Raw genomic sequence first — 19658 nt, forward strand, 5'->3', positions numbered from 1 at the left:
ATCCTCCACTGGCCAGTTAAGCTGGTGTTACTGCTGCTTTGCATCACCGGCAGAGGGTAGAGGACATGGCCCAGGAATTAATTTCCCCCTCGGGAGTGGGTGCATCACCACATCTCTACCCAGTGCCCTTAGTCACCACTCTGTCCTAGATCGCATGGAGCCAGGTGGTTACAGCATAGCATGACCCAGGTCAGATTACGCCCTCTGCCTTCACCACGGAACTTCACTGCACACAGGCATGTAAACAGTTACCGTAGCGTGCGAGCGAAGGAGCCAATCTAAAAATACAGGAGTCTTCAGGGACCTGGCGAGATTACGAGTAACATATCAGCCTGGCAGCCAGAGAGCTTCCAGAGAGCCAGTATCAGCACAGACCGTTTCTGTCTGCAGACTTCCACTATCAAGCCCATCGGCAAGCGTTACCACTGGCAAAGCTTCAGAAAACACACGGTAGGGGACCACTGGTGGGTGGATGGATTCTATCAAGAAAATGCTTATGGAATTCAATAGAGATTAAACCAGGAGGACCATGCAGAATTTTCATAGTGTTCCACAGTAATTACTCTAAAAACATGCAGCATTTGAAGGAGAATGGGATCCTTTCTATCAGTTTTTTGGATTGTCCTAGAGAGGGGATATAATTCTCTATAATTTAGGCTGGTTCATTAACATTTTATCTTAGGGCTTCCCACACAAAGGGTTAGATTGGCCAAGAAGCCATATTTTTCATCCCCTCCATCATCTGTTTTGCACACCCAGTTTTGCACAATTCACAGGCTACAGCTTCAGTGTAATGCAGCTCCCTGATTGTTGCACACAAATTTTACTGAGCATTTTACAGACTCTGCATAGAAATGCGGGCAGGGGACTGGACTCGATGACCTCTCAAGGTCCCTTCCAGTCCTAGAATCTATGAATCTATAAAACCTGGGGCCAGACACACTTTTTTTAGGGGCACTATCAGTTGCATGTTCAAAACTGGATGCACAAAATCAGAGGTCACACTGAAGGTGGTTGAAAATTTAAATCCTTAGATCTCTTTCCTCTCTGAGTTCAATGAATTTTAATCCTACGATCTGTGGTGATTTTAAAGTCATATGTTTCACATCATGAACTTGTAATAGACCACTGCACCCACCCACTCTGCTTCCATAAACCCTTGCAGAAAAACAGATGCAAGAAGTCGCTATCTCTGCTAATAATTTCCCCATATCTAATTAGCCATCAGAAAGTTTGCTTCAGGCAGACTCTGCATAGAAAAAGCTACCCACGAGACCATTCAAATGGGTGCACCTCCATTCAAGGCAACGTAGCATAATGAAAATGTTTAAGAACAGCACTGGTTGTTCTTAGTACATCTGTGTACATTTCCCTCTCTCCCCAGAAATCTATATTCCTCTAGCTTCCCAGAGGGCATAGGAAGGAAACGCCTGACAGTCAATCACAAGTCTGGCTTTGCCCATGGAGCGCCAGACTTCAGGCTTATTCTAGGCAGCAGAGGTAGCATGGTCTGGGAGCAGTTTTATCAGCTTCCATCGTCATTCCTATATGAGTATTTCCTCCAAGGAATATTAACTCACTCCAGAATTCACAGCCGTTCCAAGGGGCTTTCACATTTCTCCTAGGAGTAGTGGCCTGCAGGCCTACTGGTAGGAATGATGTGGTATTTGTGTTGCAGTAGTGACTGGGGATTCCGATCAAGGCCCCATTCTCCTTGACAACAAAGATGACGGCCCCCGCCCCAGACAGCATACAGACTAGGTGTCAGACGGGGATACAACAGGTGGACAAACCAGACAAATGGTGTTGGCAGGTAACAAAAGGAACGCAGCAGAAAAATAGAAGGCACTTTCTCAACTGAAGCCAGGCTGGAGTGAGTTGTAGGGATCACATTGGAGGTAGCTTTAAAGGAGGGATTTAAAAAAGGATAAAGGGGGCACCTTTTGAATTTCAACAGGGGCTTTGCTGGCATGGATGAGCTTCAATCCTGTCCATTCAGCCTAGGAGGCCAGGGTACCATACCAGACCATGAAGCCTCCCTAAGGGAACAATAGTCCAGTTACAGACAAGAGGATCACTGCAAAGATTCAGGAAAATCTTGCTCGCATGCTCGGGGTTCAGCTGATCGCCATATTTGGGGTCAGGAAGGAATTTTCCTCCAGGGTAGATTGGCAGAGGCCCTGGAGGTTTTTCGCCTTCCTCTGCAGCATGGGGCAGGGGTCGCTTGCTGAAGGATTCTCTGCGACTTGAAGTCTTTAAATCATGATTTGGGGACTTCAACAGCTGAGTCAAGGGAGAGAATTATTCCACAAGGGAGAGAACTATTCCAAGAGTGGGTGGGTCAGCTTTTGTGGCCTGCATCATGCGGGAGGTCAGACTAGATGATCATAATGGTCCCTTCTGACCTTAAAGTCTATGAGTCTATGAGGAACTAACGCCTCTGAGCTTTGGGGTCCCTTTGCTCACCAGGTGGGAATTCCCAAACTCTCTTAGCTCTCCTAGACTATCATTTGGTTAAGTGCACTTCGAAAGCGGCTGACTTTGTGTGTGACAAAGTGTGACTTTGCCTAGTGCACACGGCTGAAATCCTGGTGTCTCACGGGGATCATGCCGCTATTACAGCAAATTGAATTGGGAGTGACTGGCAGGAACACAAAACTGCAATTAACCTCAGACACAGAAATGTCCTGCAGTGCAGAATAAAACAAACAGTTTGACTCACATCAACACGTCAGCCAGTGCCACTAGGACATCTGAGTACCCCTTAGGAATCAGCACTTCGGGCTCAAGAAGGTGGCCAAAAAAAAAAAAAAAGTGGAAAATGAAACAGCTTTAACTTGTTACAAACATATTGCTTATATTTTGGAAGAAATTCAGGTGCCTTTGAAGACACCCCAGGGGTTTTGTAATGCAGGTCACTGTCTCTCCCCCATTTTGCTGGTATCATAAGACTCTTCAAGTAGTGGTAACTCCATTTCTTTACATAGGGCGTAAATTCCTTAGGATTGTGGTCACATCTTTGCTGGGACTCAGAATAACATGATTCTATCAAGCCCTGCAGAGTGCCCATGAGGAATGCATTTCACACAGATGCCTTTCTCCATCCCACCTCTCAGCTTTGTAATTGGCACTATCTGCTTCAGGCAATTTATTGAAAATGTAGGATACGTTGTATCAAAGTTTTTAGTGCAGGGAAAGGGGGAAATCCTGAGTCTGTACATCCTTCCCCAGAAATCCTTAAATTCAAAAAATCATTGACTTGTGCTGACATGTGTCCTGGTAAAACCAAAGACGTAGCTAGTAGGATTTAACTCCAACCACTGGATTTCCTGTGTACCTCATCACACTGCATAGGTTGCTACGGTTTGCTTGCTTTATCCAGAGCAGTAATGCGAGACATTCAGAACTTTCCTAAAGAGTTTGATCGGAATAAAACTGGGACATCAGCCAGAATATAACTATAGAATAATGAGTTATTCTACCCCCTCTGCCTAGTAATGGATGAGATGAAATATAAAGAGAGATTTTTAGCATATGAAAAACTCAGGAGATGAATCCAGCCATCCTATTAATATTTTTAATGGCCCTGCTTGGAACTGATTCATGTTGGCTGGGCAAATTAATTTAAGAAAAAAAAAATATAGGAATCCAGGATGGTAACTTAGTGGTAGCACTACACACTACTTTGAATCTCTCTCAAGGCAAAATGGCCAGTGTGTAGGGTGTGGCTAAACCTATTGTACTCAAAAGAAACACTGATATGTCACACACAGTACCTCCTCTGTCTCCAAAATAGGTCTCAGTGTTTTGTGCTATAGCCTCATAAGAGAGAGCAGGTCACGACCACTGTTAAGGAGTTTGTGATCAGTCAAACAGATATCTAGGGGTTTGCCTCTCACTCACTTTTAAACTAGTGCAGCTGAATCAACTCCAGTGGACTTACTCCTAATTTACAAAAAAGGTAAGACTGAATCAGGTCCTGGAAATCTAGTCTGCTTGTGACCTCCTGAATTACTACTTTAATTTGCATACCATCTGGCAATTATTTGCCACATCACCCCCTCCCCGGGCCACACGCACACATTGTCCAGTGTCCCAATCAATGTAGCTTTCATCAATTCCTTTTCCATACACTTTCTCTAAAGGGTATTAGATAAAACACCTTGGAACTACCCTAAGAGAGTACTACATAGACAGACATGCCTCTGGTAGGAAGTACATAGACAATGTAATATAATGATAAGGGACCACTCTGAGCAGAGACCCAGTTAACAGACCTTCCTCTCTAATTACCTAGCTCCTTTTGACTCCACCCCCATTTCAGTGCTGCCCTCTTATAGGAACTCCCCCTCCCCTTCTCTTCCCTCCCTTTCCCCAGCATGCCTTTCTGCTTCTGATCCTTTAAATTGGGCAGAGCTAGCCAACACAGACCTTAAGATAGCCATTTTATAACTAATGGCTACTTGCAATATCTTCCTTCCAGCTGGTGAGTGCTTTGTGGTCCTTTCATTTCATTTCCTCTGCTCCAATTTAAATTTTCCTCTTTTCTTTCCTAAACAGATGGCAAATCCTCACACATGCCAGGATTTTTTTGTTGTGACCTATGGGTGTGGAGTAAAAGTGGGCTATTTTTGCCCAGTTAAGTGGGGTTGTGGCAATTGCCAAAGTGCTGTTTGCCTCTAGTTCCTTGAAATCCCTTTTTTATGCAGTCTCATTTACTCTCACTGAGATGCCATGGGGAAAAAGCATTTATTAAAGGTAACATGTGGCACTAACAACAGCATGGAGTAGCGGGGGGCTGTGTTTCACACGGCTGGTTCGGAGGTGGAATTAGTGAGAACAGCAGAGTTAGTCTTTCCAACAACTGGGGGGAGAAGCAATGAAAAAAAATTAAGCCGACTAAATATTTTTTAAAAAGCATCTCGGTTCTAGCCAGTGCCTAACTGCCCATGCAGAATCAAACTATGCCTAAAAACACAAATGAAACATCACAACCCAAATGCCCCGTTAGCTTGGGGGAGAGTGAATGTAAAGATGTGATCTCAAAATGCTGACCACAGGGAAACCGCATTTGTTTAGCATCTATCATGCAGCTAGAAAGATGGGGTTTAGCAAAAAAATGGCTCTGTGCATGGGAAGACCAGGAGGACCCAGCAAGCTGGCAAGTCTTTTTTTTTTTTTTTTTCCCCTTCTTCTTCCATTTGAATGAAGTGGTAATTAAAACTTTCCCATACACAAGGACAAGAGATTGTCCCCACAGGACACCTTTCAGCATTCTCCAAATGAGATCAGGCTATAGTCACACTCTGCTGTGAAACCTAGGCTTTGAGTGAGCTATACAATAAAATCGCCTGTCAAATTCACTGTTTGATCTCGTTCAGTGGAGCTGCTTGCCTGAGAAAGGATTAGTTCTGATTAAAGCTTTTCAGGGTGAGGTCCCTACTGGAAAAGCTCGCTAAGGACGTTTTCAGCATTGCACTTGTAAAACATGGGATTATTTTTAACTGCTGTTTACTTTAAAAATGACAAACTAGGCCAGAAAAGTACAAGGCGTACTAAAGGAAAGTCCAGCAGGGGAAATGATTGGTTGTGCTCACCAAAGAGAGAAGGAATAGTTAATATTCATGAATGAGTGGCATCTATTTTCATTAACATCTAAAAGTAACTAAGCAAAATCATGGATGGGTTTCTGTTTTTAACGCTTTCCCTTGTCTACATCACTGCCCCCCTCTGCTCCTCTGAATGCCTCTCTCTCCATCATTTTGCCACTGTTGGTTTGAGAACCTTCTCCTCTGCAGCTCCTACCATCTGGAACAGTTTTAGCTATCTCATCAAATTTTCTAATCTCACTGGAATACCTTTGTCTCCCTTGCCCATCCCTCTTATTCTCTCTCTTGACCTGCAGTTATTAGTTGTATAACTGTGTGAGCTCCCTTCCATGGAAAATATACCAAATAAAGTTGTTTTATTGTGTAGGAAATCAGGACACGTAGAGATTCAGTGCGTAATAACACAGGTCAGTCCTAAAGAAATGCTGTGTGTCCACAGCTAGAGAAACATAGTAATTGGCCAGTTAATAACTTTTACAAATTAGAACTGACTTGGGATACTCACACTTAGAGCTGGTCAGGAATTTTTTGAGTAAATGTGTTTTTTTTTTCCCATTGGAAAATAAACATTTTGAGAAAAGAATCTGTTTTGATGAAATCTGCATTAGGAAGGTTTCTCTAGTCCAAACCAGAGAGACACCCCCCTGACCACAGAATAGCCAATACAATACAAGAACTATTTCCTACCCTGCTCTTCTTACAAAGTATACCACCTTACTGCTGCAGTTCAAGCAGAGTAGGGACTTGAAGCTGGGTTTCCCACATCCCGGGGTGAGTGCTGTCATCACCAGGCTACTGGTTATTCTAGGGGAGGATTTCTTGAAAAACGTTGAAGGTCCCAATTTTGTCCCACTTCAGAGCAAAAAAATTCCAAAATCTCAAAAGTTGTCATGGGACGGAAAAACAATTTCCCACCCTCCTATACTCGGCGTGTAATGCCTTACTCCTCCAATAGCCCCACTGACTTCACTGTGACTGCTTGTGGTATAAGGGACTGTTCACTTGTAAGTGCATTATAATCTGGCTCCTAATTAACAGAAATCTATGTGTTGCCATTATTATTTATTTGTATTATTGTAGCAGTCTGGAGCCCCAGTCCTGGACCAGCTTCCTGCTGTGCTAGACACTGTACAAACAGAGCCAAAAAAAAATCTCCCTGTTCTCCCTGGGGGGGAATCTGACTTGTGCTACTGGCACACAGTATAGAAAAGTATTTCCTTCTGTGAGGCTTTCAGTTGCGGTGCAATGAGTTTATGCTAAAAGCAGGATAAGTATTTTTGAAGAATGGTTTATATGAATACAGCATACTGGGGAAATAACCACTAATTGAGCTCCCTTCCCTTCCCCACTCCCCTGCCACCGCTGTCATGTGGAAGGTTAAGTTTGTGATTTGTTCAGCAGCCATCATCTACGGATGGCTGAAATTCTGTTGCTGATGGACATCCCCAGGAGCAGTAATTACATCTATGTATGAGTCCTCTTTCTGTAGTTAGTTACTGCTACTAACAGCTGTTTGAGTAGTGCCATGGTCTTAACCAGCTGGCGCTGGCATCACCTATAGCTTCCCAGTCTGTCACTCTCCTCCATTGTAACTGCGAACATGGCATGCCCAATAGGAAACCACTCAGCCTGAGGGGCTGAAAGCTGTAGGACCTTGTTCCTTCCTCATTCCTATCTCTTGCTTTAGAAAGTCCCAGTGTTTCCTCCTGTGGAAGGAATTTCCCCCCCACCCCTACCTCTCTCAAGCTGCTTACAAATAGATCATGGCTTGGCCAGTAGTTCTGAGCCGCTCACCCTGACCAATGGACTCCAGAAAAAGCCAGGACTCAAGTGCGACTGTCCCTGGTGAATGCTGTCAACTCCACAAAGGTATTTAGGTGCCTAACTTCCACTGATCCTGCCTAAGCACCTTTGTGAATCTGGGCACAATTGCTTTACTGATGTGACCAGCATATGCTTCCTTAGCTAACACATCCCGCTGGTGAGGGGAAGCCCTAGTGGGACTGACGCTTTTGGACTGACCCTGAACCCAGAAAACTTAGAAAATTCAACCAACTGCACCTGCCAGTGGTGGTGGGTTTTTCAGTTTAGGCAGGAGAAATGCTACTGAGGGTGAGGACTGCAGGCACCACACTGATGGGCATTTTTTACTACCACAATACCTGTAGTATTAGGCTTTTATGCAGGTAATGGCAGTGACTGATGCAGCCTGGACCTAGCCAATCTGAGTAGTCTCACACATACTGTCATACGGGTCACAAAAACTCCTGTGTGAGTTACTTTTAACTGCCTAACAAGCAATTCCAAGTGAGTGAGGAGTTTCTTCCCATGTTCAATGCCAGTGATGACTTGTCTCTCTGAAAGCAGAACACAAACCCTTCAAGGTTCCATTCCACGGCTAAATTTTGAATCCACAATGTCTGAGTGGGTTGAAAGTTTGCTGAATTGGGTCCTGTTATGTTTTTCACCCAGGATAAACATAAGCAAATTCCAAATGTTATTTTTACCAAAGGAACCTGAGTTACGTCTGCCACATATGCACGATTGGGTAAACAGATCATCTCACCCAGAAGTTACCCATTTGCACTCTCAAATGCATAACTTCTGGGTGCAGGTTTTTCTTTGCATAGGCAATAAGCAATGTGGGGCTAGATTTTTAAAAGCTGACCCTTGTACTGCAATTATCCGTGGACAAAAATGTCAGATCTAGCTAACTGATTGTATCCAAAATCAGGTTGCTAGCCATCTAAGTGACATTAATTACAACCTCAAATGGTGGATTTTTTTTTTTTTAAAAAGATTGTGCCTTAAATTATTTGCACTTCCAAAACTACAAGTGCAAAAAGGGGGGTCTAGGTTGTCATTTGTTTAAAAAAAAATCAGGGCCTTTATCTGCACAAATGCACATTTTGTTGCTTGCCCCAGCATACGAACGTTCTAATGGGCATAATTCAGAATTTTTTAAATGTGCAAAGAAAACACCTTTTACCTCTTCACCTGCCCATCACATACTCCCACCCCCCACTCCATTGTGCCTTTATTGTCCCTGATAGCAAGAGGTTTAACATACAATACATACATACAGCAGCATTCCATATTTGAATTCATGTAGGTTCTGTAGATTTTGGAAATGTTTCCACTTTAAGGAATGGGGAAAATACAGAACAGCTCTTTGGCCTTTACAAATCAAAACATTCAGAGTTCAACAACTTCTGTCCAGTATGTCCATCTCCTTAAGTACATTTACTTTAAACATCAAATTCACGTTTTATATTTGTCCCTCTGCTCTCTCCCTTTTCTGCTGCCTGGGGATCATGCCCTAATGACACTTTGGCCTGGTCTACACTGGGTGGAGGTGGGGGGGGGGGAGATCGATCTAAGTTACGCAACTTCAGCTACATGAATAATGTAGCTGAAGTTGACGTATTTAGATCGACTTACCACGGTGTCTTCACTGTGGTGAGTCAACTGCTGTCGCTCCCCCGTCAACTCTGCCTGCGCTGGAGTACAGGAGTCGACGGGAGAGGGCTCAGGGGTCGATTGCTGCCCACCGATCCGGCAGGTAGTGAAGACATACCCTTTGTCTAACCTGTAAGTCTCACTAATTTAGAAGTCACATTTAAAAGCTTGTCAATTTTGCCTTAAGTAAATAGAAAGCTACCTCCATAGTTACAGTATTCCTCTAGACTTTACAATAGGAACATTCATCATTCTGCAAATACTCACCTTATGGAAAAGTTCTAAAAAATTACTAATGAATTAATCCAATAGAGTTTGATGCAAATTATTCAATATTTATAGAATTTAATGATCTTCTTTCTAAGTTTTGTGGACTGTCCTAGCTGGGTTATGACTCTTTAGACGACTCTATGTAATTGTTCAAAAAGATCTACAGAGAGGCTAAAATTTTCCATAAGGGTGAGGAATATTATTTACCGTATATACTCATTCATAAGCTGAATTTTGTTGGTAAAAAAGTGAAGCATCAAAGAGTGGGGGTTGGCTTATCAATGGGTCTACATCAAAATTTGACAATTTTAAGCTCTATTGAATTATTGAATTGAATATCTAATACAGTGTCGTTTTGTTTACTTGGAGCGTCCACAGGCATGGAGCCCCTCAGCTCCCAGTGGCCGCAGTTTGCCGTTCCCAGCCAATGGGAGCTGCGGGAAGAGGCAGCCCGTGCCGCTTCCCGCAGCTCCCATTGGCTGGGAATGGCAAACCGCGGCCATTGGGAGCTGAGGGGCTCCATGCCTGCGGATGCTCCAGGTAAACAAAACATCCTGACCCACCAGTGGCTTACCCTGACGGGCCAGGAGCCAAAGTTTGCCAACCCCTGAAATATAGGGTCGGTTTATGAAAGGGTCATACAGTTTTTGCCATTTTTACCTATCCATCTTGGGGGAGGGGGGGTCAGCTTATAAACGAACGGGCTAGTGAATGAGTATATATGGTAGTTACTGCATCTGAGCCATATTTTTGCAGGGAGGACTTCTGTATCTATCTTGGGTATTTCTAAGGGGCCTAACAACATGGTTCCTAAATGTTGGATAATTACGGGACTAGAATTTCAAGTGGGTTAGCTGTGCACAGCTACCAGTATTGCACATGAAAATGCGTGATTGTGTATGCGCATTACCATCACTAGCCCTTTGTGTACAGTAATTATTAGCACACTGGATAAGAGGAAATGTGCACACACATTAGGTGCACGGTAATGTGTGTGTTTTGCTCCTTTTTTTTTGTATCTAAGCTTTTTTGTAGAAGCGATGCAAGAAGAGTCGGTCCAGATTTTGTAACGCCAGTGGCATTTTATTCACCGAACTTGCTCGTCTTTGTGTCGATCACCCAGGTTCAGGAGCAATGATTTGAAAGCAGTTACAATGTAGCTCGGGTCTGGGACCAATACAAGCTGGTACAATATAAAATAACAAACCATTACCATTAAGGCGTTGCATTACTAGTATCAATATAAATTTGGTATGAATATGAACAATTATGGCCTGTACAATTAGAATGTCAGACAATAACAAATACCTCTAGTATCCTATTGATAAAATTGGGGCCTATGGCTATGCAGTATTTGATGTGATACAATGGAAAACTGTTACTATGTGCCTAGAAGGCCGATACGGAGAAGGCCAAGGAGGTTATCTAGGCCATCCCTTCTTATGCACAAATGCTCTATTTTCTAGTACTTTGCTTGATATGTATAAAACTAGACTAGGCACCTGGGCTTCCACCATTCCTCTGCAAAGGTGATTCCATAGTCCAATGATAGTCATGTATATAAAGAAACTGGGAGGAAGACTTCAATATTGTGCCAAAGGCAGAAGCAGTAGCAATAGCATTAGACTTCATTCCATTGTCACCCCACAGATAACATGGCAGTGTCCCCATTGTATGGATTTGCATCTTTCGGTACCTTGTACTGTTTTGCTCAGCTACTGGTGACCCACAATAATGGCTGAAAAAATAAAGCATAAGTGGACAAACATGAGCCATTGCTCCAGACTCTTTCTGAACATTTCATATACCATTAATGTTACTTTTGGCTCAGCTCTCGTGTAATTTTAACAGCTTGAACCTCAAACTGTATTTCTTTACCCTGTTGTGGGACACCTGACATCAGTTCAGACACACCAACTGTCCAATGCAAAATGGTTCAGATAATAACACAGAAATACAGGTGAGAGGGGATGACTAGGTACTAGCTGCACACAGTCTGGTTTTGTGGGTAGTGTTTTATGCTTAGTTTAGAGTTCTATGCTTCCGTACAAAAATCCAGTGCAATGGGGGGGAAAGTTTGTATTGGGTGTTCAAGTTGCAGTTACGCTCTGGCTAGATAGAACCTTAGTGCAGAAGTTTCCAAAGGACAGAGACCTGTCCACAGTAGCCCATGCCTCAGTCATCATGGGATGAAATCTGCATTTGGAGACAAAAACAGGAGATACTACTGAACAAAAGAATATATACAACACCAAGTACTGAGGATGGAGGGTGCATAATTAGTCCTCCCTCCTTAACAATCTTCTCTCAGGCACCAACTAGCGTCTGTACTTTATAGGACTTAATGTAGTTGGGAATCTCTTATTCTATGAGATGGGGAGGTATAATAATAATATATGGAGATATACTTATCTCATAGAGCTGGAAGGGACCCCGAAATGTCATTGAGTCCAGCCCCCTGCCTTCACTAGCAGGACCAAGTACTGATTTTGCCCCAGATCTCTAAGTGGCTCCCTCAAGGATTGAACTCACAACCCTGGGTTTAGCAGGCCAATGCTCAAACCACTGAGCTATCCCTCTCCACCCCACCCCACAGCGAGGCATTAATATGTCTTGTCATTGGTACCATGAAAATACCCCAAGTTAATTGACAAGATACACCAATAACTAAATTGGGTAGCTCAGTATTAGGAGAAAAAGCCTTTCACATAAGAGAAAATAGGGCCATCCATATGGAGCAGGAGCATCTTTAAAAATCTACTTTGCCTTCCTCAGATGTGGTGCACATAAATCAGGGGTTCTCAAGCTGGGGGTCAGGACCTCTCAGGGGTTCACGAGGTTATTACCTGGGGGGCCGTGAGCTGACAGCCTCCACCCCAAACCCCACTTTGCATCCAGCATTTATAATGGTGTTAAATAGAAAAGTGTTTTTAATTTATAAGGGGGGTCGCACTCAGAGGCTTGCTGTGTGAAAGGGGTCACCAGGACAAAAGTTTGACAACCACTGACATAAATGGAGAAAAAAGGAAATACAGATACAGTTAAATAAAGAAGCACAGCTTCATCTGACAGGGAGGGTGAAAATATCATTCAGGAGAAGTCTTGAACCAGTTCCCCTTCCAGTACATGGTTGCATAGTAAGCCAGTTTACAGACATGACTGCTCTGAAAAAATGGCTAGTTTGAGGAGGAGGTCAATATTACAGACTATAAATGGTTAGTCGCATGAGAATGCCTTATTGCAGTAGAAGTTTCTTTAATGACTCCAGATTGAATATAAGAACTAGAAATTAAACTGTGGCTTAACTATTTAATATTTTACATAGGCCAAGGTCAAATGTATCCAGTTCAAGGAGGACACAAGTGCCTCGTAATGATACCACTTGAAGTGTATTATTGCTCTGTCAAATGACCATGAGCTCTTCACCTATGACAGGGTTATGAATCTAGAGGGACGATGCAGTAGAAAGCCTGGTGGCTTGTAGAAACCATGCATAAGTGCTTCTCAAGAAGAATCCCTAGTCCTTTCATGAGGTACGGAGCAGAGGTCATATCCAAGTGGCTCTAACACACCAGGAGTAGCATTATCTCATGCAACCCAAAGCCTCCCGAACTGGCTTTAGTCTGCCACATAATGTCTTTTGTTGTGAGAAGGGGAAAAATTTATGTGAGAGAGATGGACAGATGAGTAAAGAGCAGAGGTATGCAATTATTACAGGTTAATCCAACCATTGTTAAATGTTCAGCAGCCAGTCAGAAGAACTTTTTCCACATGGTTTGTGTTAAGTACTTAGTAAAGAATGTTCTCCAGGATAGACTGTCCTTGAAGCATGGGAAAAATAAATGAAGTTATAATAATAATCGGCTAATACAGGTTAGCCAGGTAGCCAAAGATGCATCAATGGGGCAGCTTCTAGAATCCTCACCTTCATATAAAGAATCAGGACTTACCTCTTGTGCTTGCCCTGTAGCATCCAGAGATATCACAACCACCTGGGTAGCCAGGTGCCCCAGAATGGCCTCTGGCACCAGGAAAACCTGGAGGACCGGTGCTCCCGGGGGAACCCTTCAGACCCGGGTCCCCTATGACTTGTTCTCCTGGAGGGCCTGAAAAATGGATGGCATCTCAAACAGTACAGTATAACTCTGCTAGTCCAATGCAATATCTATTGTCTGACGGCACACAACTACTGACAGTTATCTGGGGACTTTCCCTGCTCCCTTTTGAAAGAAGATGAGGTTAGAGTCCCCACTGCATCCTGATGAAGATCTATGGACCTCTTTCCCATTTCCCACAATTTAACCCTTTCCTGCTGTTCACCAGTGCCCTAGAAGGTTTGTGATGTGGCCAGCATCACTGGATGAAGAAGGCTAGAAAGAACACTTGTCTGCATTCATGAGTGCTGTCTTCTAAACATCAGGAAGAGGAATTGCTCAGACATATCCTCACCCTCAAGGAGCGATTCCAGCCCGTGGTGAGCAGGGATCAGGATTAGGGAATCTCACCACTGTCTCCCATGTGGAGAATTATCAACCACTAATCCCAAGATCCTGGTGGGGTTCATTGTTACTATTGACATATAAAGACATAAAACCAATCATGTATATATGAAAAAATACTTTCTGCAATGCTCCCCTGCTGGAGCCTGCTGTCACTGAAGTCAGCAATAGTCCCACTGACTTCAGCTAAAGCAGATCAGGCTCTTGAGGGGAGAATTTTGAGAGATTTTAGGTTCCCACAAAGTGGGGGGCTAATTTTCAAAGGGCTTTCCACTTTGTGAGCCACATCCTCAACTGGTTTATACCACCTGAAGATCTGGCCTTGTGTGCACAAAACTCTGCATAGTGTAAGTGTAACCCGCACACCTCCTGGGAGTGGTGTTCTGTCCTATCTAGTGGCACCGAGACCACTTAGAGAGAGATTGAGTCTGCTCTATAGCCGTAGCCAAGAGCCATATGACTTTTAGCTCATGCAATAGAGGCTCATGCATTTAGCTCCAGAGGTCCCAGGTTCGATCCTGCCCGCCGACAACCAGGGTCTGTTGGTGTTACATAGGCGACGTGAAAAGTCATATTGGGGCCAATTTTCAAAGGGCCTTCCACTTTGTGAGCCACATCCTCAACTGGCTTATGCCATCTGAACATCTGGCCCTGTGTGCACAAAGTTCTGCAATAATGTAGGAAATTGAAAAGTCTGTATGTAAATTGTGTAATTAAAACATGCAATTACCAGTTGGTATGTTCAGACATTGGGGATTTCTGCCTCTGCACTGGCAGATGTTTACCAAAGGGAGGCTCTTTGGAAAATATGTCCCATGGGGTCTTAGAAACAGAGGAACTGCCATACTGGAGCAGACCCATGGGCCATATAGTCTAGTTTCCTGTCTCTGATAGTGGCCAGCACCAGATGCTTCAGATGAAGGTGCCAGAAACCCCACTAGAGGCAGATTTAGGCTCATCTGCCCATCATGAGTCTGAGTGTTGCTCTGAATTTGGGATGTGGCTGTTGCAAGCTATGCCCAAGCTGTTTGCTCAAACCCCTTGGGAGCACAGATGAAGAGTCAACATTACGATTGAAACCAAAAGACTGTATTCACTGTACCTGCTCGTCCTCTTGGTCCCTGGACTCCTTCGTCCCTGGCTCCAGCCATCCCTTTCTCACCCTTGGGTCCTGGTCCTCCTGTTTGAGGATGAGAGAGAGAGAGAGAGAGAGAGAGAGATGTCACTTACCACAGCTTAACAGCTTTCCCTGAATTAACACCCTCTACTCCAGCCTCCCCATAAGGTGGCTCTTAAGTGGTATGGTCTTTGAGGAGGTTGTGGTCGTTAGTACCACACACAGCAAAACAGGATCCCCTCCTTTAACCCCTCCCGTGTGGCCCTGCATATGTATCCTTGGGCAGCCCTTGGCATTGTCCCTCAAATAGGATCATCCCCCTACACACTGAATTTAAGTTTGTTGCTATTTATGAAACTGCAAATATAAATCAAGTCATTATTTATACCTGGTCTTTAAGTACGGTGCAGTGCATCATACAGTGTTAGGGAGCCTGTTAACCCTTCACTGTTGAATACCATTTTAGTGGTGCTGTAGAAACGACTTCCTCATCAATCTGCATTGCTCTGCTGTGCCTGCAGCCCTCTGTGCATCAGAGCCAGTCTTCCTGAGCTCTTCCTCCCCTTACCACCTCTAGGGGCCAGCACCCAACTGCAGCTTTCTCAGGGCAACCCGTGCAACTGCATATGCCCGGCTCTCGCTGCTCAGGGAGGGCTGGCTGGAAAACAGCAATTCCATTGGGTGAAATGTTTTGGAGGTTTGGGAATCTGTTTCCATTCTGATGAGGAAGGAAACGGAGACCTTACAAAAGTTCCCCCAGTGTCACCAGCCTGGTGGTTATGACACTGGCCTGGGATATGCTAGCCTCAGGTTCAAGTCCCTGCTCTGACTCTAATCTGGTCTCCCCTGTTCCAGGTCAATATCCTGACCCGTAAGCTAATGAGTTAGTCTCACCTTCCTGATGAAATGGTCAACACTGATATGCCCCCATACTGGGACCTGAAGAAGAGCTCGGTGTAGCTCAAAAGCGTGTCTCTCTCGCCAAACAGAAGTTGGTCCAATGAAAGCTATTACCTGCCCCATCTCATGTCTCAAGACATTTCTCTTGAGGAAATGGCTTTTTTTGACAGAAGTTTTGGCAAAGAGATTTCGACCAGTTCTACATGTAAGTTCTACCTGTTCTTCATCTAGGGGATCCGTCTCCCCACTTGACCGGCTGGAAATAGTTGCAGGTTGCTTTGTCCCTGCTCCACTTAATTGTCATTTTGATAAGCTTTATGTTTTCAGGCCAGAACTGAATGACTAACCAGCTCGAGCTAGGGGTTGGCTTTTCAGAAGGATTAAGCAGCCACTGAAGCCAGAGCAGTTTCAATTAATGTTGCATGAGACTCTCCAACAAATATTTTTTATAAAAATATCCGCTCAGACATTATTTCCTCCCATTAACACCTGGCTTTGCCTCTCCTACCATCAAAAATTTGCATCAATGTGTGAGACCTGCTTCTGAAGTGGGGCCCTTTCGTGGGAATACATGCCTGTGAGAGAGAGCAGCAGGAATCGCCCTAAAGGCCTAGGACTCAAACTGCAGAAGAACTTTCAGTGCATGGAGCGGTCCTTTGCGTTAGTAGCAAAAATAGCTGCTTGCCCTACATGTCTTTTCAGCTGGACAGAAACAGAGCTTCAGTTATTGAGCTTGTGAATGGGGGAGATTTTCTTGTAATGGGAAGAAGAAAAAAATTTTTTTTAAACCATCCCTCATGTGAAAACAATCTGTCAGTATGGTTGGTATATACCCCTAGTGCTGGCGCCCATCCTGGTCTCACTGGGATGCTATGCATAAAGACTGGGGAGGGGGAGCAGGGCTGCTTCAGAAGGAAACTTGCTATGCCCAAAAGCTCTAGTAAGGAGATGCTTCCCCAACACACGTTTCAAGATGGCTTTTCTAGAGAAAAGGAAGAAGCTACTAAAAAGAAGGTTGGGGGTACAGGAAACAACAGTGCAGAATCTTCCTTGAACGCTCTTGACAGATTCAGGTTGCTGGGTGAGCGGCCGTGTGAAATGTGCCAATTAAACCACAAACAGACTAAAAATGGAAGGAAATTCTACATGAAAAAGGAGGGAGAGGCTCTCCTTGCACGTGCACACAGTGATTTCCTTTTCTTTCTCTCCCAACGTTTTCATCTTTAATAATGCTGTATGTGCCACTTTGGAGCTGTAGCCAAAAGGTTCTTCTAACAGCCTATCCTTAATACACTGTTTTATTAAACCACTGGTGGCTGCCAGGATGACGGTGCAGTCAAGATTTGCCCTGTAATTAAACAAAAATTCCAGCAACACTTTCTCCTTGCAAGTGCACGAGCTTTAAGTTTGAGGCCAAGAGGCCAGAGATAAGAGAATATTCTCTCAAAAGCTCATGAGTTCTACTCCAAAAAGGTGCCTGCGAGTGCTTTGCCCACTGAGGGGGGGGGAGATAAGAAGCTTTGCACGCTGCTCTCATTCCTACACTGGAAAAAACTGTTGACCATATGCTGGCACCTTTACTTAGTCCTTACATTGACTTCAAGGGGAGTTTTGATCAAGTAAGACTTTCAGATTTGGCCCTGTGAATTCCTTTTGTGCTGGCCCAAGAGGCAGTTTTATGGGGTCCAGCATTGTGCCCGGAGAGAATGAGAGCCCACCTTGGATGGTGGGTGATGCTGCTGGGTAGAAGGTCCTCCTGTTTTTTGTTAATACTTATGGGCACATGAGTGTCTGGAGGCATCCATCAGGACTGCACTCCATTGGGCTGGGTGATGTGAATACACGCACGCACGCACACCAATACACAAGGTCCCTACCCCAAAGAACTTGCAATTTGAGATGGGTAATAATACAATGGATGGGAGAAAGAAGTACAATCCAATACTGGAATCCTTCCTGCCCCATCAAACTTTGCTTCATGACACAAACAAGGTTTCACCACCCCCATCAGTCCTGGGCTACATTTTGCATATAATGGAAAGGTAATTGTAATATAAACCTCAGCCATACCTGGCAGAGCATTAAAGGATCTGACAATAAACACGCCTGGTGTGTGTAAGCGAGCTCCATAGCTAGTCTATATCTGGTACAGGAGTACAGGACACTGCATGTCCCAAGTCCCATAAATTTTTCCCTAAGTACTGTTTGATGGTGGGAAGGATTATTTTAGTTGGCCCCTTTTATGTATTTCTCCAGCTACGCAATGGCACACCTGCCACGGCAGATGCTCTGGCTTTGGTCTTAACACATGTCCAGATACTTCCATCTTTTTTTCCTGTAGCCATCATTAAACAGCTGATTTCTTAGACCGGACAGAGGTGGGAGCTGAATGAGGTGAGATCAGCTCAGGAAGGGTATTCCACAAGCAAGGGGCAGCGTGAGGGGATGTGGAGAAGAGTCCTTGGCAAAGCTGAGGAGGGGAGTGTGACAAGTGATGAGCAGCTCACAGCTACTTGGGAGATCCAGTTAGAGAATGGGTGCTGCGGGATCCACTTTGCTAAACAGACATAATGCCAGTATGAAATTACTGGCTCAGAAGTGGAGGGGAACGAAGTACAGATATTCAGGCAGACCAGATAGACACTCGTGCTGGTAATCCTGGGCAGACACTCCACTTGTTTGTAATATTAATGGGGTGAGTGTGACTCAAAATGTCTTGGAACCATAATTTTGACGTCATGCCTGAAAACTGGGTGAGAAGATACTAGGCTGCATATCCTGCTCATTGTGAGAGCTAGAGCTGAACAAACCCCTCTGATCCAGTAACCTCCAAACTTTGTGGACATATGGATTGTGAGGGAATCGTTGTGGTTGGTGCCTATCCCTATACCACGCTGCATCAACGTGAAATGGACCTGAGCTCAGTGCTCAGATCTATCTGGAACAAGAGTTCATTTTAGGTGAAGAAGCTACCCTTCATTAGCCACTATGTCTGAAAGTATGAAGGCCATGGCAAAGCCCTACTTAAGAACATTTCAGTCAGTACCTCTTTCCCCAGGATACCCATCTTTGCCTGGCTGTCCTGGGATACCGTCTTCTCCTCTTTCTCCTCTAGTACCAGCGATACCTGGAAGACCTGGTGGTCCAGGTCCTCCTGGCTTCAATGTGTCATCCCACACAGGAACTGGCTTCCTTGTATGTTCGTGGATGAATGAGTCGAATTTCAACACATGAGCTGAGAAGGCAAATCAGAAAATAAACTGCCTCATCTCCACTCCAGAGGAGAAGCTGAGATGAGCAAAAGGCCTCAGGTCAGAACCTCTGCTGGCACAAATGTAACCTGTGTGGATAAAATAAAGGGTCCAAGAGCCTTTCGCCCACCTTTAGGCCAAGCCCTAAACTTTTACCAGACTCAGGAAAGGTTCTGTAAGTTCTTCCAACCAAAGAAATAGTTGGAGTCCATCAAATGTGGAGCTATAGAGGACTTGGCTTAGGTTTGGAGCCAAGTCAGGGCCAGCATGTGGGTTGAGATCCAATAGTGCTAACAAATCTCAAAATATTGGCTGCATCTATACAAGACATCATCCCCCCTCCCCCCAAAAAGCCCCTTCTGGTTCTGAATCCAAAACTGTCACTACATTTGGTTCCAAGGACTCAGATCAAAACCCATCACCAAGCCCTTGAAATCTGAATCCGTTTAGAAGTCAGGTCCTCGTTTTGGCCCATTTTTAGTTTCCCATATACAGTTCTGATGCCATAAGGTTATACATTGGTTACATCACTTACATAGCAGAGAGAAGGCAA

General features: G+C 44.3%; 1 protein-coding gene across 1 annotated transcript in view; it reads right to left on the reverse strand.

Moving 5' to 3' along the window:
* Window positions 1–4805: 4805 nt before the first annotated feature.
* The window catches only part of COL20A1 (collagen type XX alpha 1 chain), a 94125-nt gene continuing 79272 nt past the window's right edge, over window positions 4806–19658 (reverse strand). Inside the window, exons 36-39 of the mRNA XM_065414696.1 lie at window positions 18901–19089; window positions 14940–15017; window positions 13289–13444; window positions 4806–4864 (exon numbers count right to left, since the gene is read on the reverse strand). Of these exons, the coding sequence (XP_065270768.1) occupies window positions 4806–4864; window positions 13289–13444; window positions 14940–15017; window positions 18901–19089 (482 nt within the window). The remainder of the gene's footprint in view (window positions 4865–13288; window positions 13445–14939; window positions 15018–18900; window positions 19090–19658) is intronic.

The sequence above is a fragment of the Emys orbicularis genome, chromosome 12, assembly GCF_028017835.1.
Source record: "Emys orbicularis isolate rEmyOrb1 chromosome 12, rEmyOrb1.hap1, whole genome shotgun sequence".
In the NCBI taxonomy this organism is placed as follows: domain Eukaryota; kingdom Metazoa; phylum Chordata; order Testudines; family Emydidae; genus Emys; species Emys orbicularis.